Source organism: Agelaius phoeniceus, chromosome 6 (genome assembly GCF_051311805.1).
Source record: "Agelaius phoeniceus isolate bAgePho1 chromosome 6, bAgePho1.hap1, whole genome shotgun sequence".
Lineage (NCBI taxonomy): Eukaryota > Metazoa > Chordata > Aves > Passeriformes > Icteridae > Agelaius > Agelaius phoeniceus.
The window spans coordinates 40,593,232-40,618,994 of NC_135270.1; the positions used below are offsets into that span (position 1 = coordinate 40,593,232).

Below are 25,763 nucleotides of genomic sequence, written 5' to 3' on the forward strand. Positions count from 1 at the left end.
CCCACTCCGCCGCAGACAGCCAATCAGACGCGAGGCCGGCGGCGCGCACAGCCGTTGTCATGGCTCCGCTCGCCACTTCCGCCGCCGTCAGTTCCGCGGCGATGGCGGCGCTGCGCGGGCGGGCGCTGCTGGCCCCGCTTGGAGCGCGGCTCAGGGCCAGGCCCCGCGCCCCGCTCCGCTCTGCCGCTTCCAGCCCGCCGCTCTACGATGTGGTGGTGTCGGGCGGGGGCATGGTCGGGAGCGCCATGGCCGCCGTGCTGGGTAAGGCTGTGACCCACTCTCCCGCAGGGTGAGGTAACCGTGTATAGGATCTCAGTGTCCGGGGCCTGCTGAGGGATCCTTGATCCTGCTCTAAAGTTCAGCTGAGGCTGTTTGGTGAGCCGGTCAGTGATGAGCCAAGCCATATCTCTGTGTGTGCACAGTGTTAATGGGGCCGTTACCTGGAGTTTTATAGACTGTAGTGTTTCTGTCAAATATGCTCATCCTTAAATAGCTGATGGATAATGTCACCCTTAGGTAAAATGCTTTTCTGATTATAGAATCACAGAATGGGTTGGAAGGGACCTTAAATATCACCTAGTTCCAACTCCCTGCTGTGTGCAGGGACACCTTCCATAGACCAGGTTACTCCGAGCCACATCCAGCCTGGCCTCAAACACCTCCAGGGTTGGGACATGTACAGCTTCTCTGACATTTACAGCTTCTCTGAGCAACCTGTTCCTGTGTCTCGCCATCCTCACAGCAAAGAACTTCTCCTAATATCTAATCTAAGTCTACTCTCTTTCACTTTGAATCCATTTCCCCTTGTTCTGTCACTACATGATCTTGTAAAAGTCCCTTTTTGTCTTTCTTGTGGGCTCCCTTCAGGTACTGTAAGGCCACAATTCAGTCACCCCATAGCCATCTCTTTTCCAGGCTGAATAAACCCAATTCGTCCAGTCTTTCCTTGTAGGAGAGGTGCTCCATTGCTCTAAACATTATTATCTGATCCCAAGTTTCATTCTCTAACCCAGTATTTTAAACACTGGAATACCAAGTTAAAATGGATTTCTGCTTGCTTTGTGTCATTAGAGATCCTGAGAGTAGTGGGTGCTCCTTTATTTACAACATGGATTCAGAAGGGTGCAGTAGTGACAGAAACCTGAAAAAAATAGTGCCCAGAAGATCAAAGATGTGAGCAATAATAAGTGCTTTGCAAGTATAAGGGCTTACCTTGCAAGCTTAAGTTCTGCTTGTATTGTTAAACAAGAGCCCAGTGGATTTGAGATGGCATAAGGATCTCCTCCAGCAGTGGTACCTAAGGCTGACAAGCAGGTTTGGGACCTCTCAGGAGATGAGGTTATTACTGTGCATAATCTAGAGATTATGCCTAGGACACTGCTGTCTCTAGGGCTGCTGTAGTAGTAAACTCTAGATGATGAAGGACACCACTTCTGTCCTCCGTGCCTTCTGCATCTGTGGTGGTTGGGATGCTGCAGGTGTGGCCAGCTCAGCTGCAGGGTTTTTTACACTTTACTTGAGTCTTCTTTTTCTTTTCAGTTCTTTTTATGTGGAAGTTTAAAGTCTAAACTGCCTGTGCTATTCCATTGTCAGAATGAGAGGACAGGGAAAATATTAATGTAATTGCTACATATCACAGAAGTTTTATTTTGATCTCTTCTTCTATAAGGAGAATTTATGTTTAAGCTCTGGAAAACATGTTCTGGAGTAAACATGGAGTAAATATTACAGATTTCACTTGATAATACTCCAGTAATAAATTTTCATTTAAAAATGACACAAATTTGTACAAAAATGTAAGCTTTATGTAGAAGGGAAATATGTAATCCTTGCTTTAGCTGCAAAAGAGTTGTCCATCTCAGTAACAGGACTGTAGTCATAAAGCTTTAACATACAAAAGTTTACCTGCCTGGTCAAAACCTGTACTGTCTATGTAGTTCTTTATTAAGTGTTGCATCTACTGTGTCTTATTACAAAAACTCAGGTGTTTTGTTTTTGAGATTTTTGGCAGGAGCATTGTAACAAAACATGTATTTGCTTATTTTAGGGCATGACATCCACTTCCATGATAAAAAGATTGCTTTGCTGGAGGCTGGTCCTAGGAAAGAATATGATCACATGCCAGACAGTTACAGCAACAGGGTCAGTTCCATCTCCCCAGGATCAGCTACCCTCCTAAGCAGTAAGTATGATTTTGTTGTTTGCATTTTTAACATTTATATTTGAGCTGGTTTTGTTGAAACAAAAACCCTTTTGACTATGTGTTGCCTTCAACCCAACATCATTAGCATTATTTGCCTTTGTCTCTACATGCTGAGTTGTGGTTATTAAATCCAAACTCTCTTGATAACAAGGATCTGTGTTCTGGTATCTTGGTCTGATTTGTTATCATATAAATATTTGTGACTTTAGGCAGTGAAAGGTTGTAAGGTGCTCTCTACAGCACCTGGAATGTTCTATTCACAAAAGAAGCTTAATGCTTTGTAGTCTGGTAACTCAGTCCTCAATTAATGAGGATTAATTGTCATTTTAAAGAGATATTTGAGCCTTGATTCCTTTTGGAGAAAGAAATCTTCTTTACAATAATGGCTGTGCATTTCTACGTCTGTTTTATTACCCAGTGATGGAACAGTGAGAGCTGTCTGTTAGGTCGGAGGCTCATGGAGAGCTCTTGTTTCTTTCCTGCTGGCTTGTGTTAACAGTAAAACAATGTGATTCTGGAGCTGTGATAGCACCGAGGCAGACCTGGCACTGTCTAGGGAAGGTGCAAGCCAAGCCTGAGCATAGTCAGGGAAGAGTGGAGGAGAGTGTGGAGTGAGCTTCAGTTTAGTTTTGGTTTCAGTGTCCCATGTGAACCTGTATCTCTGTGTATTTCTGTCCTTTTTCTGTTTCAGGTTGTGGTGCCTGGGATCACGTCTGCAGCCTGAGACTCAAACCCTTCCGGCGAATGCAGGTGCCTTAGGGCTGCAGATACACCTTGTGTCTGTCTACTCTGAATTCTCAAAAGTACTTGCATCAATGACACAAAGGTTTTTATTTCTATGGTAAAGGGCAGGTCATACTTATGTTCATTTCTGTCTCTTTTCTGTGGGTAGCAGTCTGCTCAGAAATACCTGTCCTCAGGGCCTTGATGTTACAGGCTGAAAAGTGGATTCCTAGTGGCAGCTGTAGATAGTGAGGCTTGGGTATTAGCCAGGAAATAAAGGTAAAGGGTGTATTGGTTTGGCTGGGATAGAGTTTCTTCTCTTAATGGTGGCTTGTATGGGACGGTGTTTCAGATTTGTGTTGAAAACTGTTGATAACACAGGGATGTTTTAGCTGTTGCTGAGCAGCACTTAGACAGTGCCAAGGCTTTCTCACACTGTCTTGCCAGTGAGCAGGCTTGGGAGTGCACAAGAAGCTGGGAGGGTACACAGGCTGGACATATGACCCTGGCTGATAATCCATACATACCATATGGTGTCATGCTCAGCAATAAAAGCTGAGGAAAAGAAGGAAAGATGGGAAGTCTGGAGGGATGGTGTTTGTCTTCCCAAGTAACTATTATGCTTGATGGGTCCCTGCTCTCCTGGAGATGGCTAAACACCTGCTTGTCCTTGGGAAGCAGTGAATTAATTCCTTGGATTGCTTTGCTTGAACATGTGGCTTTTGCTTTTCCTATTAAACTGCATTTACCTCAAGCTATGAGTTTTGTACTTTCATCCTTTCAGTTTTCTTCCCCATCTCAGTGCAGGGGAGAAAGGAAGCAGCTGTGTGGGGCTGAGCTGCCCGCTGGGGTTAACCTACAGCAAGGCTGTAGCATAGCTTCCTATGTCAATTATGTAACAGAAAAGTAGGGATGAAAAACTTGACTTGGAATTACTTTTTGAGCTTAAGCTAAATCATTTAATGAAATTAGTTATGTGGTGCACTTTAGTAGCTGGGAATGAACAGTAATCCAGGATGTTTCGTCTAGTTCTATATTTCTAGATTACCATGTCTTTTTGCTGTTAAGTCCCTGAAATGGACTTCTTTATCACATAGCTTCATGTAATGTATTTTTTCTTCGTAGGTGTGGGATGCTTGTTCAGAAGCCATGATCGTTTTTGAGAAAGATGACTTAGATGACATGGGTTACATAGTGGAGAATGATGTCATTATGTCTGCTCTCACAAAACAGTTAGATGCAGTAGCAGGTAGAGAACAACTTCTTCAATGTTTATTTCCTGCAGATAGCTTTCAGTTACTTGCCTTCTATTGTGTGCTAGGTATTGAGAGGGAGAAATTTGTCTAACAAGTAATTCTTGAGAAATGGGCACCTTCTGGAATTGGGAAGGAGGGAGAAATCTGACTTCCAAAGGCTACAGAACAGGAAAGCACTTGGATATGTAGTTCTCCAGAATACTTCAAAATTGGACTTAATTAAAAAATCTGTACCTCCTTGTCCAGAGCAGGCCTTACAGTGACAAGGGGTTGTCCATATCTGGTTTTTTGGGGTGCCTTGAGAATTGTAGAGTGAACTCCTAGGGTGCTGTTAAGACACCTGCATGGCCTTGGCTGTTGTAGTGATGTTTCCTTTTCCTTGTCCATGTTGTGCTGTGACCATGGTACTCTGTGTTCCCATCAGACCGGGTGGAGGTCTTCTACAGGAGCAAAGCAGTTGGGTACACCTGGCCCCTTCCTTCCCATGGCTGTGACACAAGCCCTTGGGTCCAAGTTGAGTTAGCTGATGGACGCAGACTTCAGACCAAGCTGCTGGTAACTAAGCTCTTTATTTCTGTTGATAAGGCATCATCTCTAACCCAAGTCCTTTCCACTGGTTTGGTTCCAATTCCATGTGTGCCACTCCACCCATGTGGAGTGCTAGAGTGACATGAGTGGCTAGCCCTGTCTATGAGGGTGTGGGACACTGGGCATGGCCTTCTCTCTGCCTGCTGCAAGGAGATGCTGCTGAATTTGAGAAGAGCAGAAGGGGCCACCTCTTCTGGTTTTGGGGGGATTTTTTTTTCTGAATAAGCAGACAATATACAGATGCAGTCTGAGGTTTTTAGAGTGAAATACTAGCTCCTAATGTTTCTAGGAGCTGCTGAAGAAGTTGCTGTGCATCTCTTTGTTTTACAGATTGGTGCAGATGGTCATAACTCTATGGTCCGGAAGGAAGCTGAAATTAAGAACATTGAACATCAGTATGACCAGTCAGCTGTGGTGGCAACTCTCCATTTATCTGAGGTAAAATTCTGCTAAACTAACTCTTCCATAAGCAGTAGAACCTGAGGGTGATCTGGCTTGCTGCCCACTTGCTTCTTTCCACTATAGGCCACAGACAACAATGTAGCATGGCAGCGGTTCCTTCCCACAGGGCCAATTGCGCTTCTTCCGGTAAGGTATTAGTATTTTTTAAATGTTTTTAAAAATTTTCGTAGTCTAGTAACTTTATTTGTGTCCATGCCTTTCTGTGTTGGTTCTGTCTCTTAAGAATTTGCACATCTGCCCTTCACTTTTCATTTATTACGTTTTCCCCTCCTGCCGTTTTATTCTATCCTTGGCGTTTCCCACTTTTAACAAGTTGGGCAGGAACTGTAATTTTCAGAGGGACTGACAGTGTGAGGCAGGGCAGTGGAGAAGTCTTTGCACTGAATGTTTATTTTTGTTTCTTTTTCTCTTAATATTTACCCTTTACATTCTCTTAAACTAGCTGTCTGACACTGCCAGCTCTCTGGTCTGGTCTACATCTCATGACCATGCATCGGAACTTCTTGCCATGGATGAGGAAAGCTTTGTGGATAGCATCAACTCTGCCTTTGTGAGTATCAGCCTCATGGCAGGGAAGAGGCTTTAAGAAATAGAACAGAATTCTGTAGCTAAACAACAGTAATGGGAGAGATGCATGCTGAAGTTCCTTCCTCTGGCAAAAATGATATTAAAGAGGCACTTAGCAAAGAAAAGATGACCCCTTGGGACTGAATTAGGTTAGTTCTGAAAGTCACAGAAGTTAAATTTCCAAAAGGTAGGAAGAGTAGGCTCATCCTAGTTGGAAATTTGTATGTCCTAAAATGGTTAAGATAGTTTTTTCTACTGTATAGTTTTGTCCAAGTGGTTAAAATTCAGTATTGGAACTCAGATTTTTTTTTTTCAACTGGGTTCTTTTATGGGTCTAGTTTGGGTCAGCTTCCAAAGATTTGTTTGTCTGTTTCAGTGGAGCAACATAAACCACTCTGACTTCATTGACACTGCTGGGGCCATGTTTCGTTCTGCCATTTCGCTGCTGAAGCCCTCAGGGACTGCAGTCCGTCAGCTGCCCCCAAGTGTTGCTGAGGTGGAAGCAGGGAGCAGAGCCATGTTCCCCCTGGGGCTGGGCCACGCCACAGAGTACGTCCGGCCCCGCGTGGCTCTCATCGGGTAAGGTGCTCAGCGCCGCCCTTGGGTGGGCGGGTGGCACGTGGTTAGGAATGACCTGAGGACAGCAGGCTCCCGCCAACAAATAGATGTTAGAAATGATACATTGTTCCAGTCTGACTTTACCCAGATCCGGTTTGTTCTGTGTGCCCTCCTGTCCTTTTGTATGAGTAGCTTTCTGTCCATTATCTCTGCTGTCTGTGTAAATTGAAAGATAATTATTTCCCTTTCCTGGTTTGTACAGTCTAGTGAAACAATCCAGTATCTCATGCTGGATCTGTACTTCCCCATACATTATACCAGCCATTCTGAGCACCACTTTGAGTTTTTAACTCACCTTTTTTGAACACAAATGACAAAAATTACTCCATGTGGGATGTCAGAGACTTTTATATGGTGGCCTATTCAAACAGGAAAATACCTCATTTCTTATATTCTAAGGTCACATGTATACTTTCTTCTCTGCCCCAGCTGCAGTATGGTGGTAACTTTCAGTAATTCTTGGATGCTGTGCAAAACTTTTGTGTAGTGCACTTTTCATCTTACCAACCTATGAACCACTCTATGCTTGGGAGCACGCTGTGCTTTATAGCTTGGTAAAGCACATGATCTTGCATTTCATATCAAAACTTAATCTAATTTCTTTTACTTTGTGACTCCCACAGCAATGTTTGTCTTTGAGCTTTACAGATAAGTCTGTTCATAGAAGAGCCTGATTTTGTTTCTATTCAATGATAATCCCACCACTCCTTTATACTCACTTTGTCTGTCCACTTTGTGTTTGTGCAATGTGCCATTGACAGAGCTCCTGTTGTGCTGAGGTCACTTAGAAAAACATAAAGGCCTGTTCCACATGTAACTGAGAGGACTTTGGCTAGTCACCTCTTTATAATTTTTCCTTTCAGACGTGCTTTTTGTTACCTCCCCTATGTCTTGCTTCTTACAACTGGAGAGGCAGTCAGGTAGTTCAGCATAGCATGCAAGGAGGTACTGGATAAAGCGCATATGCTGCTCTAAGGTGGTTCATTGCAAAGAGGTGAGGAGTGCTACACTGATCCCTTCTGGGGTTTGTCAGCCACTGTGGCTTTCTTCAAGAAGGGAAATAAATTTCTGTCTTCTCTTGCTCCAGGGATGCAGCACACAGAGTCCACCCACTTGCAGGACAAGGAGTGAACCTGGGCTTTGGTGATATTGCATGTTTAGCTCATCACCTCAGTGCAGCAGCCTTCAACGGGAGCGATCTGGGTAAGGCTCCAAGCCAGCATTGGGGCAGTAAAGAATTAGTCTCCCAGGTCTTTGCTACAGTATCTCTGGTTAGCATGCTGCTGTCCTGTGTTTGAAAGCTTTGTTGAAGTGAAGCAGTTCATGATTCTTGGATGCAGTTTCCATCCCATGAATCTTAAAGCTGCTTTAAAAAAAATCAAGCTCTGCAGGATGGCAGTTAGAGATGTGGTGAGATGAAGAGCACTAGCTGGTGGAAAGAGGTCTTTATTGAGATGAACCATTTCTGTTCTCTTTCAGTTCCCAGAGGAAACTGCTCTATAGATAAGATGCACAATTGTTTGTGGCACATCAAGGGTAATAGAAACATTCAATTATCTCTTCCAGGCTCCTTAAAACACCTCCTCAAGTTTGAAACAGAACGTCAGAGGCATAATGTCTCCTTGTTAGCTGCTACTGATGTGCTAAAAAGGCTGTACTCTACCACACTGGCTCCTCTGGTGTTGCTGAGGACATGGGGATTGCAAGCAACAAATGCCCTGCCTCCTGTCAAAGTAAGGATCTCACTTCAGTGAGGGCTGTAGGAGTTGTCCAAAACTATTCATGAAATATGCACAAGATGTAAAGATCTTTGTTTGTTTAAAATGAAACATTTTTGGTTGGAAAATACTATTTTAAACTGGGGGGTTTGTGTCCTGAATGGGCCTGAGGAGTTTCTAAACAACTGATGACTCAGTAGAGACGTTTTTTTTCCCCCCTCCAGCACAAGGGATATAAAAGATCTAAGTGTCATATATTCTGTATCAGTAATTAGGAGTTAGAGGTCATCAGAAATCTTTGGCTTTATTTTGCTATGGAATTAGTGTCAAACCTTGAATTGTATTCTAGACAGGCCTGTGAAGACACATCTTCACTAAGAGATTGGGTGACTTCCCAGATGCAGTGTGCAGCCTACACTTAACTGTTTCTGTGCTGGTTTGCCTTGTGAATTGTTCCCTCATGGCAGAAGTTCAAGTTTCTAAAATGGAAATTACCTGAGGAAGGCTGGGGTGAGGAGTTTCTGTCTTAGACCCTCTGTTTGCAGCCCATCTGCCTGAACTTCTCACCCTCTTGACCTAGTTGCTGGATTTTTGTGAGGCTCCTTAAGCCCTCTGCTCTCAAAGCTCCCAAGCACCAGCAAATTAGGTTCTCATCTTTGGATTTCAATTTTTACTTCATTTATTCTCCATCTTTATATTAAACACAGGTGCCCTGTTTCCTTTGTGTCATGGTCACAGTTGAGACACTTCCTCAACTAAAAATCAGTACGTTCCTAAGGCAGAGCAGCTGCCACAGGTCCACTGTCTTCATTAAGGAAGACTATGCTGCTGCTTCAGTGCTCACTAGTTTCTTTTCTCTTTCTCTGTTTAAAAGAAAAAAACAATTGAAGATGTCTTTTTCTGAGCACAGAACCCATTGGTAATACCAGTTTTGTACTACTTGGGAAGGACAGGAATGCTACAATTTTGTTAATTTTCTAGGACAGGGATAGGTTCTCTGTGTGTGGCTAGAAAGACTGGCCAAGAACTGTTGTTCATTTATATGAATGGGAACGTGCCTAAAGGTTCTTTCTAAAACACATACTTATGAATTACTTCTCTTTTTCTTTTAGGAGCAAATCATGGCTTTTGCCAGCAAGTGATCTGTTGTCAGTCTGCCTGTCAGTTAGCAGCTTGCCTATGAATGCCTTGCCCTTAAAAGGACTGTGACTTACTTGAATCTTTGAACTTTTATTTTAATTTACAATAAAACTGAGGGATTGAGCTGTGTATTACACCATCCACTGGTTTATGCAAAAGCTGTCACATTTGCCCTCCTCAAGAGGATTTAGGGTTTCTTTCCTTAGTACCATGATGTCTTCAGCCACAGAACTAAGTATAGCATGTGCTTTTAATCTGGGCCTCCTGAATTGAAGATTGAGGTGCAAACAGCTGTCTGTCTTTTGGCAAACACAGTGCTGAATTTTGCAAACTGCTGGCTAATTTTTAACAGCTTTTGCTGCTTAATTACTTTCAGTTTCTTCTGATATGATTGCTAGAGCTGTAACATCACTCCTGGCTTCTTGGCACCTCAGCTCAGACAGAAGGGGTAGTTTGCAGCAGAGAGAAACAACACATGGTAGCAGATATATTTTAAAACTCTCTCTGTTGTTCTTTCACCCTTTTCCCTGCCTTTCTCTTGGTGCTTTATTTAATAACGGTGTTTCTTGTGGAACTGGCCAAGGGCTCCATGGAAAAGATACAAGGCAACAATAATATCCAGGAAAGAAAACTATACCACAACATCTTCAATATTGTTAAAAATGCTTTAATTACTAAAATAGACAATTCAAGATATTCTGTCTTCGGTTCCAAACACCAGCCTCTTGCATTAGACATTTGCCACTCACAGAATTAAACTAAGCACTGCCCATGGGCAAGATTTACACATATGGGTGACCAGTATCAGAAATGAACATCAGAAAGAATGAAACCTAAGTTTTGAAGTGAAAGCTATTACTTGTGCTTCTGCAGTCACTCATATTAGGCAGTCCTTGTTAGTGCCTGGCTCAAAGACATTACAAAGGAGGAGATAAAAATCAGGGCTGCAAGTAGAGCTCTTCTCTTAAAAGGCTGCTTACTCTTTAGTTTAGGTAATAAATAATCTCATTGCACTAGGGTAAGTGTGAGGACTTGACTGGGTTGTCCAGATCCCCCACCCACTTGGGTTCAGATGTAAACAGCAGGGGCTCAATTCTGCAAATTCTTGCAAAAATAAACCTTTTAACAGAGTTTTTGTTTCTCCCATAACTGAAGGATCATGCCAGTAACAGAGAGCAGAAGTTCTGCTTCAGTTAATGAATTGTGCCGCTGACAAATGAAGGCCCTGAGCATTCAGATTAAATGCAACTTTGGTACTGGGAAGCAGATGCTATCCCCTAGCATTTGTAGTACCAGAGTCTGAGGAAAAGAATGCAGAAAAAACAACTTCCTCTGCATGGTACCCTTCTTCTAGCCCCTCCTTGCTTTAGACAAAACCCAGCCCTCAAGCCCTCCTCAGGGCTGGTGTGTTTTCAGGGGGCAGACAACGCTGCTGCTTTTCCCTTAGGTAGAGCATCCCACCTTCAAAACACAGCCTCACTGCTGCCAGCTCTTAGCCCCAAGATCCAGTAAGAGTTTGTCATAGCACTGGCTCAGACTGAAAGATGATTTCTGGATTATTAAATTAGCTTGTTCTCAGGTAACACAGCCTGGCCAGTAACCACTGCACCCTACTTTGTATTTTCTGAGAATACAGAAATGTTCACTGAAGACATAATGAATGCATTTGCAGTCACCTTGTTCTGCAGACCAGACCATATACCAAGTTTTCACAATGGTAGGAAGAGGAATAAGAAATGTTTATGGTTGAGAAGAGGCTGCAATTACTTCCTTCATGTTCAAACAGAAACTTCTAGAGAGGAAGGAACAGAACTTTGGTGTGACACAGGAATTTCTCAATGTGGATCTCAAAAAGATTCTGGTAAGGACCCACACATGCAGGATGAGCATGTCCTGTTTCAAAAAAGCAGCCTGAATTTATGGCAAAGTGTCAGTGATAAGTATGGACGGCTCCATCTGCAACCCTTGGCTTCTTGTTGCTGACTGAACTTGTTCAATCAAAAGCATGCCTTGCACCCTCGTGCTGTAAAACCTGAGATATGAGAAGCGGTAGCTTAATCAGCCACAGGCAAACTTGCACTGCTAACTAGAGGAGAAGAATTAATGTTCACAGTAAGGCAAATTTCTAAGTCTCCAAACTGTTTGGCAAGACCATTGAAGACATGAGTGCACGATTTCCTCCCCTTGCTGGGAATTACCAATTATTTTCAAATCCAGTTTGCAGAGAAGGCAGTGTGAGGGCAGTCTTTGGTTTGACAGAAAGGTGTTTTAGAGCAACTGGGACACTTGGGTAACTGCAACTGCCCACCAGGGAAATGTTCATAACAAGACATCAGTGGCTAGAAGTTTCCCTTAGTCACATGAGCAATACCTCTTTGTTGTGATGGGGTAAGTTCACCTGTACCTTACACATTCCTTGAAGAGGTGAAGACAGTAGCAAGCTGCCAATTATTTCATGGGGGGGGGGGGGGGAAGACATTTCTACAGCTGTTTTTACTTAGGGCAATGGATGGGTTTTAAATGGGAGACCACACCTTAGAGCTCACTCCAGCAAAAGGGACTGTGGTGCTCAGACCTCTTGCTGGCCCAGCAGGCCTTGCTGGGCTGTGCCCTGCCTGCTGTCCTTGGGATAGCACCAGACTTGACTCTTGGGTGAGCACCACCTCAGGTCAGGTGTCCTGATTCATACAGAACCTGAGGAGCACCAGCAGCAGAGGGAAGAAGGCTGTGGATGTGCCTTGCTGAGAGCAGAGAAACAGAGCTGGCTCTCACAGCAAAGTGAGCTGTCAGATCAGCCATTTCATCTGACTGCAATCTCCTTGTGGGTGGCATATGACAAGCTCATCTTCTGGCAGTTTCAATAGCTGGCAACTGCTGCCTCGTTGTGCCAGCACAACTATGTGTTATGACTACATGCTAAATGAATAAATTTATCAAGTCTGGAAGTCAGATGTATGGTGGAGCTGCACAGACTTGGAAAGGGCAGCAAAACTGAAACACAGGCACACATTCTGCTTAGGAAATGCCTACTGCCTAAAAAAAATGCTTGGTAAATGACTGTTTTAGCCAGCACCTTTCCCAAAACCATGCCCAAAGTGTACTTACAGCAGGCCCTTGAAAGACTGGAATATTCTTGCCATGTATTTGCTACGCTAGCAGCTGGATTTTTGGAACACTGAGGTTGGCAGCATCCAGTTGTTCACTTTTCTCTGCATCACTGTTGATGCTATTCCTAATTTCTGTATTTAACATCTCACAAGCAAATTTAAGTTATTTATGGTTAAAATAGAAGGGGGTAGGGGAAGTCATGTGTCTGTAGTCTGCCACCACATCCAGGAACTCTGTGCTTCTAACAAACTTGCTGGTGAAAGCTGGTTTTGAGCCCCTCGCTTATTCTCTGCTGGAGTTTAGACCTTTTGACTTTCTTAAGGCAGATTCTGGATAATTTATGGCAATCACAGTTATAAATCATACTCTCATTAGGCACAATGCCAATCCAGGGTAAAGAGCTGTCATATATTTTTGGTCCATGTTCTGCTCTGTGACCAGTCCAGCTGAACACCATACCTGGAGATTGCAATTCACTTTCTCAGCATTTTCAGAAATGCTGAAGTCCACAGCAGTATCACAAGTCAATAAGTCATCCCCAGAGACTGCAGCAGGTAAAAGGTAGCACCCAAAGTCCAGCTTGTCTCTATGTTGTTTACTTTCTTTGTCAACTATAAAGGAAGAAAAACGAGTTATTCCTGACAGTTTTCTAGATTCATAAGTTACACAAATGACAGCAACTACATGTTACAAATCTGGAAAGATTCAGTAGATAATTAGTCAGAAAGATGAAGTAATGCATGTTAGTCAATAGGGATTTAACTGTTTTTTCTCACCTTTAAGACTGTGTTGTCCCTAAATCCAAACCCTTCCTTTAATAAAGCAGCGATGTAAGTGAGATCCATGCAGAGGAAAGGGCTGGCTGAGTTGTACCTCTCCATGTTATCACAGACTAGAGAAGGAAAAAAGAAAAAACAAAAGGAATCTCAGCAAAATAAGAACTTTTATCCACATTGTACATTTGAACTGAACTCAAGCCAAAGTTTACTAAAACAAGCCACCCTCTTCTATTACTGGTTATGCATGACACATGGTACACACTACAAAGCTGTTCTACAATGTTGGGAGTACATCCAGTTTCTCTTAACTACATCAAAACTACATCTTTTATTACAGCAACATAATCCACACACAGCTCTTTTGAAGAACCTCTGTTCAACTGATAACTAGCAGGGTGTTGGATTACTTATTTTTTCAGGAACACAGCATCACTTGTTTTCATCATCTCTCCTCCATGGATGGAGCCAGTAATGGATTCCACTTTCTAGGATGGCAGTTTATGTTTTCCAACCACACTTGGCTAAGGAAATGGAAGAGGCTATTGCCCAACCATCCACTCCCTTGCTGCAGCTAAGTCAAGATTCCATAGTCAGGGTGACAGTGACTGGGAAATGTATTTACACTAAGCATCATTTTCTAGACCTACTGTCACTGCCCTGTTCTACCAGCAGCAAGAGCAGAGTTCACTTCCTCCTAAGAAAAGATAAGCAGCATCCTTCTACTATTGAAATGAGATAGAGAAGAATTAGTTCAGGCTCACAGAATTGATCTCCTGATGGTCTAAAGCTAAGTAAGTGGTTTGATAATGTTAGGTAACATCTTAGCTACGTCTTTGGAAATAAGCTCTCTCACTATCCAGGGAAAAAAATAACAACCAACCCACACTCAAACTTTAGAGCCTAATCCCCCTATTCAAAGTCATCCAAGTTTCCAGGGAGATTAAGTTTAACTGAAAAATCATTAAAATTTAGGCCTTATTTTAGGAAAAAAGTCTGTCCTGAACTACGTAATTGAGCATCTTCTGCTGAAAAATATGGTCTTCTCATTGTCTTGAGAATTGTCACAGTACAGAGGTAATTTGCTTTTAGCTATCAGCAGCCAGGCAAGGTGGGAGCTCTTTATCCACAGGAGGTACAAAACTAGAACAAGCATTCAGGAAAAAAGACAGGGGGAGGTAAAGGAATGTGGAAGAGGTTGCCAGTCTTAAAAACCCTCTCCCTCCATTTTGTTAGAGATTAAATAGGATTTAATGTGACAGACTTACAGAATTCAGTGCTCTCTTAAACTCAGAGAGTTGCAGTTTGACAGGAGCTCTTGATGCAGCAAATTCATTTTCTTTTGTAGTGACTCTATGAACTACCTCCTTCTCCTGAACAGAGCTGTAAATCCACCAACCCCTCACTGCTCTATCAGTATTATCTTCTGCATTAGTTAGAGTCTTTGACTAATAAAAGTAACATGACAGGTGTAAGTGCAATAAAGGTTAAATAAATTTGCTTTTCTTCCAAGTCACATTATGTGCTGCCTACACATTGATATTTTTGTTATTTCTTGCCCAAACCAGTTTCCCAGCTTATTACAATTACCTTCTTTGGCTTTTCTTTCAAAATCTCTCACTTCCAAAACACCTCCGCGTTCATAATCTGAAAAAGATGTGAGAAAACATCATCATAGACCTGACAGCATTTGAATTCTTTATCCAAGTTGACCCTAGAGTGCAACTCAGGGATGCTGCACTAGGAGTGAGACCTGCTTGGAACAGAAGACAGAGCTGCAGGTGTGACTGGAGCCCGGAGCTTATTTCATGTGCTGAACACCAAACTGCAGTGACAGATAAAAGTCATTCCCTCGAGGCATTTTGTGTATCTCCTCTTTCTCAATAACATTGCTTTCTTCTGCTCCCCATGGCTCCAGCCACCAGGGTTCCTCTGTCTACCTTCTGGAAGACATGCTCACATGTAGGAGATTATCCCAAATTTACCGATTAGGTTGGTGTCAGCTGCTCGATCATAGTAATAGGAGAAAGCATAGAAGGAACTTCCACGAATCTCCTCTGGTTGGTGAAGTTTCCCTTTGACAACCTTGAGTACTTCCAAGTAGCAAGGCTTGAATCCTGTTTCTCCTGTCAGGAAAAACACAGACTGGGTGAGCCAAAGAGCATATGCAAGAGATGGAAGAAATAGTGGCAACAGGATGAAAAGTTAAAGAAGCAGAGGTTAAAGCATCAGAACAAGAGCTTACATATCCCCTCTGCAATCCAACATGGCACCTACACACAGGCAAGGACTAAAAGCCCCTCATCAAGGAGAACTGGTTAGAGCAGATCACTGCTGGGTCTGAAAGAAGGGCCACACAAACTACTTCCATGTCAGGCAAAACTCCCATTGACACGTTCTGTGGCCAGCAGAATCTTCTACATTTGCTCCCACTTGTTAGATAAAACCTTGCTTTCTCTCCCCAGCCCACTGTAATTTTACCAACCTACTCCACACACATGAAATCTGCAATTCAGCTCTCATGTCTCCAGTCTGTTCAAGTCTATGATGGCAGCAGACTCACCCTCTCTACACAGCATTAGAGACTTATTGTTATTAGAGACTTAAGAAACAGTTCCACGAGTGAGATTAACTGGTAGGCCAAAATGTTTGTACCCTAACACAAACAGAATTTTTGCACTTTGCTCAAAGCTTCACAAAAACCTCTCTTATTTGCACAAGTAATTCTAAACATCTCCTATAAAGGTATGATTTGTAACAAGAGATCACAGTCAGAGGACAGGGGTACAGGTCAGCTACTCTTACAGCTTCAGATTTTAATCTGGATTTCTCAGAAATCAGCCTTTGCAACTGGACAGATATCCTTCATATCCCAATCATCATCAGTTAACTGAGGAAATATTTGACAAGGAAAAACTCAGATTTCTGGAGATAAGATTTATTGTAAAAGAAACAAGTCTCCTTAATTTACCTTCTTTGTTGCCACCATACTGATATTTCACTCCCCCGAAGTGCCACTCTGCCTCCAACTGCTTAGGCAAACAAGAACTGCGGAACATTTGTCCATCCACAACTGGAAAGAGAGCAGAGAGGAGAGTCAGGAAGCACAGAATTTTACATAGCTATAAATCAATAGCAGAACCAGAAAAGGCTGAAAGATCTTCATTAAAGTCTTTAAGTGAAAGTACAAAAATCTGAATTGATGGATGTGGTACTAACTGATTACAAATGAAGGACCAGTCTCAAGTCTGGAAAAGTTGAGTCTGTTTTGTCCTGCAAACAGCAGAGCAGCCAGGCTTGTCATTTTTTAATGAGATAAATGGTACAAAGGTATCTGGATAATGGCTATTCACCACAAAAGACAAGAAATGAGAGGTGATAAACACACAGATGCACAAACCCTAATGACAGCAGATAACCAAGACAAACAAAGCAACTGAGCAATGAAGACAAATGATCTCCTAAGACAGAGATCAATGGCCACTACAGGATCCACTGAATGTAACCTTTGAGGGGTTCAACCAGAAATACTGTAACTGATAAGAAGAAAACATGATTATTGCTGCACACACAGGTCTCACAGAAAAAGCAAACTTCTAACAGTATGCTTGAGGCAGACTCTGGGACAGCAAAATTTGCTATGAGATGCTTAGGGAAAGGCTCAAAGGCTGGGAAATGGGGGAATTAAGGGATCAGGGAAGTGCAAGTATGGCAAACCAGAGGAGACTATAAAACAAGACAGTCACAAGTAAGCAGGTCCATGTGTTTTTCTGTCTGAGCCTTGTGACCAATCATTGCAGTCTGTCCTATCTTCTTCTCAATCCCTACTCCCAACTATTTCTGATTTGAGTACATTTCAGTAATTATCACAAGTCCATCTAGCTGCCAAGTCAGAATGCAGAAGGTGGAAAGACCCCAGCTCCTGGCCAGAGACTACACAAAAGGCCCAAGCTCTGGGTGAGGGACTGACTCAGGAATGTGAGTATGCACTCAGGTTACTGAGTGAGAGCACGTGATGTGCTCCTGGGCTTCCATCTAGACTAGGGCAGTGCACACAACAGGTCTGGGGAACACCACAGACCATGCAGATCCTTCAAAGTGGTTTGGCCTAAGCAGCAGCCCTAAGGAAAAGGATCTGTTCGTGCTGCTCATGCTTCTGTGGATGTTTGTAAAGCTGTGAGTCTGTGGCTGGCCACAGTGTTTGTATGCTCCCACATGTGCATTTCTGGAATTTGCACTTGAATGTCTCTGCTGGCTGATCTCAAAAACAGGGAAAAGCAGCTGTCCCACAAGACAACCCCTTAACAAATGGTAGGTGTTTTCAGACAAACATATACCATCAGCAACGTAGAAAAGCACAAGATACAGAAGTGAAGACACACAGGAAATGGGCTGCTGACACAAGGCTAAGTCTAAGTATCTCTTCATAAATCTTGAATGTTTTAGTATATGAACATACCTTCCATGTTCAAAGCTCCAAGCGTTGCCAGTCTTGCAGCTTTTAGTCCAAACCCCAAATAGCTGTGAACAACAAAAGACAGATGTTATAGTCTTGATTCCTGCACATCTGGTATGCTTTACCCATAGCCCTCTTCCTAAGTCCTGGAACACCCAAACCAAATTTCCTTCCTCCGATTCCCAAAAGGCTCCCTCTCTAAAACAGAATTATCTTTGCCAGAACAACCCTGAGGGCCAAAAGAGTGACACAAGCCCAAGAAATACAAAGAGTTGTAAAATGGGTGAATCTAAAACTGCAGGAAGTGGTTAGAGCTGATGTGGCATTTATACAAGATGATCATGAAAAGCAAAAAAGCACCACCTTAAAAATGAGGGAGGAAGAAGGGTAAGTGCTGAGTGCATGGGGAATATGGCAGCCACTCTTATGCAGCACACACAAAACTATGTGCTCTTAGAGCAGAGTGCAGAACCTGCCACAAAATAGGAACCGTGGCTTTGTGTGAAATTCACCTGTTTTGACTTCACTGGTGACTGCTACATTCATTATAAGCTAGAATATGAACAATGCTTATGAGAATGTCATCACACATTTCAGCAACACAGCTAGATTAAAATCCTGTTGACCCTTTCACTCCCATCTCTGTGTTTGGCCACTTACCACTTTTGTCATGTCATTTTAAACATTTCCAGAATATTCAGAGTTAAACTAACCTCCAGCTCTCTCTCAACTTTTAGGAGATGATTTCTCAATCCCAATTATTTTAGGTGATCTAATGGACTGTATCAATGACAACAGCAATTAGTTACATCAGCAAACGTAAGGAGTAGGAGAGAATGACTATTAGACCAGCTCTGCTGTCAAGTAAGCAGATTCTATAACTGGCTGAGATGGTAATGCTCACTCCACTAAGTCTCAGGAAATCCTCTTTTCAAATCTGATCATTTTTAGTTCTGACTACTGGCACAATATCTACCTTTCTGCTTGTTTCAGAATATTTGGCTTGAATCCAGTATTAAGAATTCTTTTCCTTAAATATGGGCTCGCAATGCTGTCCCTTCCTTTGAAAGACTGCCTAATATTCCCTTGCACTGACACGAACCATGATCCTGGAACGCTTCCAGCCAGCTAATGTCATGTTCCACTTCTACTGTTCCATGCAGATAAGTAGTAAAAAAGTCATGGTCTCTGCTGCTGGTACCAGGATGATGTGGCTGTTAGCTCAGGGGCTGATTTCCCCAGTGGAAATAGCAGTCTTTTGCTCCTCACCTGTGGGTATAGAGCTTGTACGTGCTATTAAACATTTCAAATGAGGTAAGAAAATCCTCAGGGGTTTCCTTCAGAGTTTCCTAGAAGTTAAGTAAAAGAAAAAAATGTTTTCGTTTATACTATGCAATAAAGAATAAGCAAGTTTAATGTAGTATCACAGATATACCCATACAGTTTACTGCACACTCATATAACCTGCTTTGAAAACAAAGTACAGCTTTCCAATGCTGCCACTGCTGTAATATCTGCAGCTTTTAACACCAATTTTATTTATATGCATCTTTGTGCTACTTCAACGTATAACAGGGAAGCACAACAGATCAGGATGAAAACACTTTCTAATTCAGGTAACCTGAATTTTTTCAGAGTACTTACACGTTACTATACATGTAGAGAGTCCCCATCCCCATTACCAGAAATCAGCTGCACTACAAGTGCTATGAACTTTTTCAAGTCACGCTAGGCACCTAAACTGAAGTACTCAGAAGAATTAAAAATACAAGGTATAGGCCCCATTTTCACCATGTCAAATGCCTTGCTGGTACTCAAGGAAACACTGTGACCACTCACTCCCAGTCTTAGGGCTGCTTCACCTAAATTAGCCTCTTGTCTCACCACCTCCAGTTTCTTCCTCTCAGTCTTCTCTCTGCGCACACCTCCATCCCCCTGGTACCCTGCCCTAGCTTCCTGACAGACTAACTCACGCTCTTGCAAGGCTGAACTGCTTCAGCAACCATTTACTGATTCTTTGTGTCCCCTCCCTAAGCTCTCAGTCTCAGTTTCTGTCTCTCCTCATGGCCCCATCCTCGCACCCCTTCTTGGCTCCATGCACTTTTATCACCCGTGGTTATTCTGGGCCAAGCAGCAGAGTCAGAGAGAACTGAAGCTGCACAGTCCTGCAGTTGCCATGCAAGTAAGGAGATCCAGATCTGAGTTATTTTTCCTAGAGTCCTAGATAGAAGCCTGCTCAAAGCTGAAAGGAATTTGACAATATTCAGCTTGAGCGTCTCCTGAGCAAACACAAATCAAAATTTGTTTTGGGTCTCAAGTTGATTATCACTGAAATGGCAGTCACATCCTTGGCCTCATACATACATACTGCCATATTTTGAGTTCTGTTTCTAAACCTTACATCACAAAAACTATTTAAAGGAGAGATCCTCAAAAAAAAAATAGTTTGGAAAAAACAATTGTCTTCTTTATGCCCTACTTTCACAAAAAATGAGGCAGACACCAGACTAGACAATTTCATAATTACTATGATTGGTTGTCAGTTGCTTTTAGCTTTGGCAATAATGCCATGAAATTAAAATCAGCTCCCTGCAGTTGTCATTATATGTTCTTTACTTGCTTGTAATTCATATTTAATTTAAAAAATCTCTTACAGTATTGTGTTCAAAACTAATACAAGAGCAAGCATGTGACTGCCTCAGATTGCAGGAAGGAAAAATCTCCACTGCAAATCAAAGGGAGGTATCCCCACTAATTCTGTCTGATGGGAAAAACTCCCAAAAACATACTGAGCTTATTTATTTGAACTTGACAGCACAGGTGAGAAGCAGACATAGAGTACAAGCATGAACCTTGACTCCACACTGCTCTACAAATTCACACCATTAGTCCTAGTCAGCAGCAAACACTCCAGGCCTTTTCCTGCAAGGCTGGAAGGGGACATTTGAATCCTGAGCTGCAGTTCAGCCTATTTCACAGTTCTATTTATTCTCCAAAACCCTGACATGCAACACCCTTTCCTGTTGGTCCAGTGCCCACTTTAGCAGGTGTTATCAACACAAAACAGAGGACAAGCCCACCGTACACTTGAGGCTTTGCTGAACAGGATAAGGTTGCATGTCATGTTTCAACATAACACACAGTTGCAGAATTAGAATATCCTGATGTGAAAGCCATGTGTTTTGTAGCCACCAAACATCCTTTGATAATCTCAAGTTCTATTAAATAAAAAAGGTTAAAGAAGTTACTCCTTCAGAAAGAGCAACATAACACATCACAATATGAAGGTACAGAATAGGTAATTTTCTCATGCAAACTGCAGACTTGGGTCACAGTTCAAACTGTTTCTAAACAGCTATGGAACTACTAAAAAATCCAGCAGAGGTATCTGGGGGACAGAGAGCAGAATGTTTAAAAGGAATGAGAAGAAACTGATAAGAAAACAGAGAACTGACTGTGCTGCTATTAAAGAAATTTACCCTATACAACACTCCTCCCCTCCAAAACTTAGTGAAGATCTGTTATCAGACTCGAATGGGGAAAAAAAAAAAAAGATAGACCAGCCCCTACATTTCTTCTAATATTCCAGAATACTACCAAGAAATGTTCTACATTTGTTGAATACACAGCAATATCAACATTAATGAGGCTTTCCCAGCCTGAGTCCAGAAAAAAAAAGCTGTTTCTTTTTGGTTTTACACATTTTCTTTCTTTTTATTTCCTCATGATTCAGCTCCTTTGTTTGCAAGTGCCTATCAGCCAGCTGCTGATCTCAAAGGGAACAGAAATACAGATGTTCTGTAAACCAGGGATGTTCTGCTTGTGCCACTGCTGACAAAGTGGCACCAGAGAGTGCAGCAGCGCTCAGGTCTCTCCACCAGCCTTGCAGTCCCAGCCCACACACTTTTAACCACTCCTCACCTCAAACCGTGGCAGGAATGTGATTTGGGTTGAGGCTCCTCCCAAGTCCAGAATCCCAACAGTTTGCTGGTTCTGGCCAGACAGCTGCCCTGCAAACAACACCGTGCTCAGAACAGCCCCAAGTGCACAAATGCTGAAATGCAGATACTGTGTGGATGCTCAGGCAGCCACCAGGTGATCACAGCAATACAAGGAGGGCTGAGCTGCCCTTCAAAGAAAAAACCTCAGAGAGAACAGGAAGGCAAACAGAAAGTATTACAGAATGAGACACAGACTTTCTTCCTTGATTCCAATCTCTCCTCCAAAGAGACAAAAGCAGATAAATCTCCAGGTATCAAGCAAAAGCTGAAAGTAAGAGACAAAGTATCTCCTGCAGAAGACCGTCAGGGAGAGTACACAAATTTTGGAACCACCATATAGCTGGGCAAAAGCAGTAGGTAAAGAAGGGCAGTAAGAGCCAAACCAGCTATTGTAATTTCTCTTCACCCAGAGCAGCTTTTTTGCTTGCTCATCTATCTACTAGAGTACTGATTTTCTTTTCACTAGATTGCACTCCCAGAAGCTCTCAGAGCCAGTAGTGCTAAGGCACCATGCCCTGCAGCACCACTGTAGCTGCACAGCTCACACTGGGATGAAGAACACTGCAAGGCCTTGTTTCCCACACATTAGCAGTGCCACTCCCCAAAGCACGTTAGGGAAACCAGCCTGCCAGTGCCTCAAGATCTGAGTAAATTCTGACACCTTCAGGGTTAAGACGTCTCCTTCTTACTACAGACTCTGGAACACAGTCTGCCCAAGGCAATCCACTGCTTCAGCACTGGTGAGAGAACAGGCAGGAAAAGCATGGCCAAGGCAGAGGAACTTAGGGTGACCATCTCCACAGAAGTTACTCAAGTTCAAGCTTAGAGTAGTTATACAGAAATAATTACCTGTCAAAAAGTTTACAGTGATCCAGGCTAAAATTCCTGCAATGAGTGAAAAAAAGAAAAAAAAGAAAAAACAGTCACCATTAAATACTCCCACAATCTCCTGCCCACTGTTACCAGCCCTCCACAGGTTATTTATTTACCTGGAAGTCATTACTAGCTTAACACAACCACCCCAGACTTCAGGGATTAACTAAAACTCATAATTAAATTATATGATAAATTATTGATTCATACAAGTCTCACGAGCTGAAATAGGTAGGACTTTGTAACATCCATGCAACTGCAGCATACATAAATCATATATATTATCCAAACAACATACAAAGAAGTAATGAGCTGACACTGCACAAGTATCCTTGGGCCTCTTTTTGCAGTCCAGCATTTCAATTCCTAATCTGAAAACTGCATTCACACCACTGTGTTTTAATCTTAAGGTTTCTATAATTACACTACAGACAGAGCACAACCAGTAAAACACAAACAGCTCCTTTGATTCCAGTGGCTTGCTTGACACTTACATGATTCTCACCCAAACATGTGACAATAGAAGAGGTAGGGATTTTAAATAAACTTGGCAGGCTACCCTGTGCTCTATTATGCCTCATTGGTCCTGCCCCTGTCAATGCAACAGTTCTCCCTACTGTACAATTCACCCATTAATCCATAGTGACAAACTATGCACTACACCATAGTTATCAAATACTTCAACACTTTATGATACTTCTCCTTTTCTCTCGGCTCATGTGGACAGATTTTGCTCTTTAATCTTCCTCCATTTACTAGTTGTGTAAGCACTGTGATAATTCTTGCTTTCCTTCAACACCTTCCAAAGTGGCAATTTATCTGCCATAAGGAAGAGTTCTGAGCTGGACATAACATGATAGGATGGCTCTTTTCATCAGGCATCCATACAGGTGATTATTACTTGCCCATTCTCCAAGGTAGTATGTCTGGATATGTAGCCAGAATGTTACACTGTTTTTTTCTGCACTGCAAAATCATTGCTCACTCCAAACCTACAACATATTTCATCTTTTCTTGTATTTTACAGTACTTGCTTGCTACTTTACTAGCAGTATTTTTCCCAACAGAATATTTTTTAACTTACTATTTTATTATTAAGTCATCTGTTTTTAATACTTGTCAATTATCCTTCATTCTCCTTTAATATTCACAATCCTCCCAATTTTAGATTGAAATTGATGAGCTGATCATCATAGGTTATTTTTAATGCTAATATTGCAGAATTTACAAGGCATTATCCATAAGCTTCCCAGCTTGCTATATATTGTCATGTAGCCTTTCAGAGGTGGACACCACCTCTATTGCACCAGTTCCCAGGAGCAGGCTTCAGCTGGTCAGCCTGCATCAGGCAATGCTTATTGTTGAGACAGTTTTTGTTCTGAAACTTGTGAAATCTCTTTGTATAGCTGCATTTGTAGCCTAACAGGTGACCAAGCAATTAACACCACCTCAGAAAGGCAGAATTGCATTGTTTCAAACAGGGCCAGAAACGTTTTATTTTTTTCTGTTTGGTTTAGGGACCATTTTTCTTTCCCTCTCATGTTCCTAAGATATCCCTCTTTTTCCCATTTCTCTTTGCTTTTACTTTTTACCCCTCCTAAAACATACCTTCATGAGATCCATCCATGATGCCAACACTGTCCTCTGGAACCAGGAATGGTGATTCCTCAAAGACTTCTTTCACCTGAGGAAAGAAATAGTGATTCGATTTCTTGGTCTTCAGAGACTTGCTCTGCTCTAAGGTTGACAAAGTTTTGTTTTATGCAGCAGCAGAAACTAAGACAAGTGTGTGGAGTAGGGGCTAGGAAAGAAAGAAAAGAACTATTGTAGGTCTCTCTCCATGCCTTCCACCACAGCAAGACACAGGATTTCAGGACCAGACAAGATACTCTGTGAGTTTTATGCTATCATGGGATTACAGTCTCTTTTCAGAGATTAAATTCTCTTATGCTAAACGGAATAGAGAGCTGAATTTAAAAAAAAAGAAGATGAAACAGGGAGAACAATACTAGTGCATCCAAAGCTACTCAGTGCTACCTCTGAAAGCAGAGCTTGAGCTTTCTCCTCTGACAGCAGGCGAAGTCCAGCCGTGGCTTTTAACACCACTGGGGTCTTTTTCCAGAGATGAGGTGGCACAGCATCGACAGCCATGTCCAGCAATGTTTTGACAGTTTCAGCACCCTAAAAGGAAAAATATGCTTTTTATATGGTTTCCTTCTACAGGCCATCAGAGAATAGGCCCCTCAGTTTCCCCTCAAAACTTGTGAGAACAGTATTCAATAGCAGAAGATACCCACACCCAAGACAAGTACAAAAACCATGCCAGATATCTCATTAGAACATTAAACAGAACGTCTGCATTGGAAGGAAAGGTGTATTCACAAATATATTTTAGGGAAGATAAATATCATTGTTTGTGGAAGGAAGGTATTTTTTTGAAAGGATGGAGGGAGGTGAGGGAACTGACTACCTGACAAATCTAAACATCTTGCAGTATGATGAAACTTAAATGGTGCAATTACTGACAGAAGCTACCAAAGCAAGGGGAAACATCTGTAGATATCACTAAATGCAACATAAGAATTCCAAGTGTGTCCAAAACAAATATTGTAATTAAAATGCCAGCTGTGCAATGGTTACCACACAAGGTACAGACATCACTGCTGGCTCTCAATTATTTCCACTGCTCTAACAATCACAGTTTAGCATTAGCAATAAACATTCTCCTGTGAAATGCCTAGAAATTTATTTTGGGCTGAGTTCTCCTCTCCTACCCAAAAAACAAGTTTTACTGGAATCATAGGTGATCTTATAAAAGTTTTTTAAAAATCCCAAATCCATTCACTCTTCCATGAAGTGTCACACTCAAATTCCTGTAGCATGGAATCCAACTGAGCAAAATGAGAAACCTGAAATCCCCATAATGCTAGCCCCCACCTTCAAGGCTGCTGAAGCACACAAAATACTGTATCTAATAATTTCTCTGGCACCTCCTTTAGTTTGTGAAAGAGTTTCCTGTCAGCACAGGGGGTCTGGAAAATGGCAGCTTACTTCAGAGCTAAGAAAATTATTTCTAAATGAGACAGAGTATGCATTTACTCATATTTGGGGTAGCTGTAGAGGAAATAAACACTGAATTTGGATGCTACTAGAGACAAAAATCACTTTGTCTTTGAAATTCTCAAAGGCATATAGTCTAGTTATATAAACATTTAAGCAACTAATTAATCCACTGTTCCACTGATGAAATATGTAAAACATTAGCTCCTATTTC

General features: G+C 42.2%; 2 protein-coding genes across 8 annotated transcripts in view; one reads left to right on the forward strand and one right to left on the reverse strand.

Moving 5' to 3' along the window:
• Positions 1–67: 67 nt before the first annotated feature.
• COQ6 (coenzyme Q6, monooxygenase) lies at positions 68–9,404 on the forward strand. Of its 2 annotated transcripts, XM_054634242.2 has the most exons (12): positions 69–261; positions 2,048–2,182; positions 2,895–2,953; positions 4,052–4,175; positions 4,607–4,737; positions 5,101–5,208; positions 5,296–5,358; positions 5,675–5,782; positions 6,176–6,378; positions 7,505–7,620; positions 7,984–8,150; positions 9,248–9,404. In XM_054634242.2, exons 1-12 carry the CDS (start codon positions 102–104, stop codon positions 9,275–9,277), a joined length of 1,404 nt encoding a protein of 467 aa, XP_054490217.2. In that variant the 5' UTR covers positions 69–101; the 3' UTR covers positions 9,278–9,404. The 2 variants fall into 2 exon arrangements, with proteins under 2 accessions (XP_077036588.1, XP_054490217.2); XM_077180473.1 differs by lacking the exons at positions 7,505–7,620; positions 7,984–8,150; positions 9,248–9,404 and adding an exon at positions 7,281–7,410 and having other exon boundaries at positions 68–261.
• The window catches only part of ENTPD5 (ectonucleoside triphosphate diphosphohydrolase 5 (inactive)), a 28,022-nt gene continuing 6,991 nt past the window's right edge, over positions 4,733–25,763 (reverse strand). For 4 of the 6 annotated variants that reach the window (XM_077180475.1, XM_054634245.2, XM_054634244.2 and 1 more), the window contains exons 4-14: positions 24,527–24,670; positions 24,098–24,173; positions 22,466–22,501; positions 21,537–21,625; positions 18,885–18,964; positions 17,619–17,680; positions 16,131–16,232; positions 15,145–15,285; positions 14,750–14,806; positions 13,160–13,275; positions 9,927–12,994 (exon numbers count right to left, since the gene is read on the reverse strand). In XM_077180475.1, coding sequence (XP_077036590.1) covers positions 12,908–12,994; positions 13,160–13,275; positions 14,750–14,806; positions 15,145–15,285; positions 16,131–16,232; positions 17,619–17,680; positions 18,885–18,964; positions 21,537–21,625; positions 22,466–22,501; positions 24,098–24,173; positions 24,527–24,670 — 990 coding nt within the window. In that variant the 3' untranslated portion in view covers positions 9,927–12,907. Of the gene's footprint in view, positions 8,999–9,926; positions 12,995–13,159; positions 13,276–14,749; positions 14,807–15,144; positions 15,286–16,130; positions 16,233–17,618; positions 17,681–18,884; positions 18,965–21,536; positions 21,626–22,465; positions 22,502–24,097; positions 24,174–24,526; positions 24,671–25,763 lie in introns of those variants that run through there. The other 2 variants (XR_008534406.2, XR_008534408.2) reach the window with 2 other exon arrangements.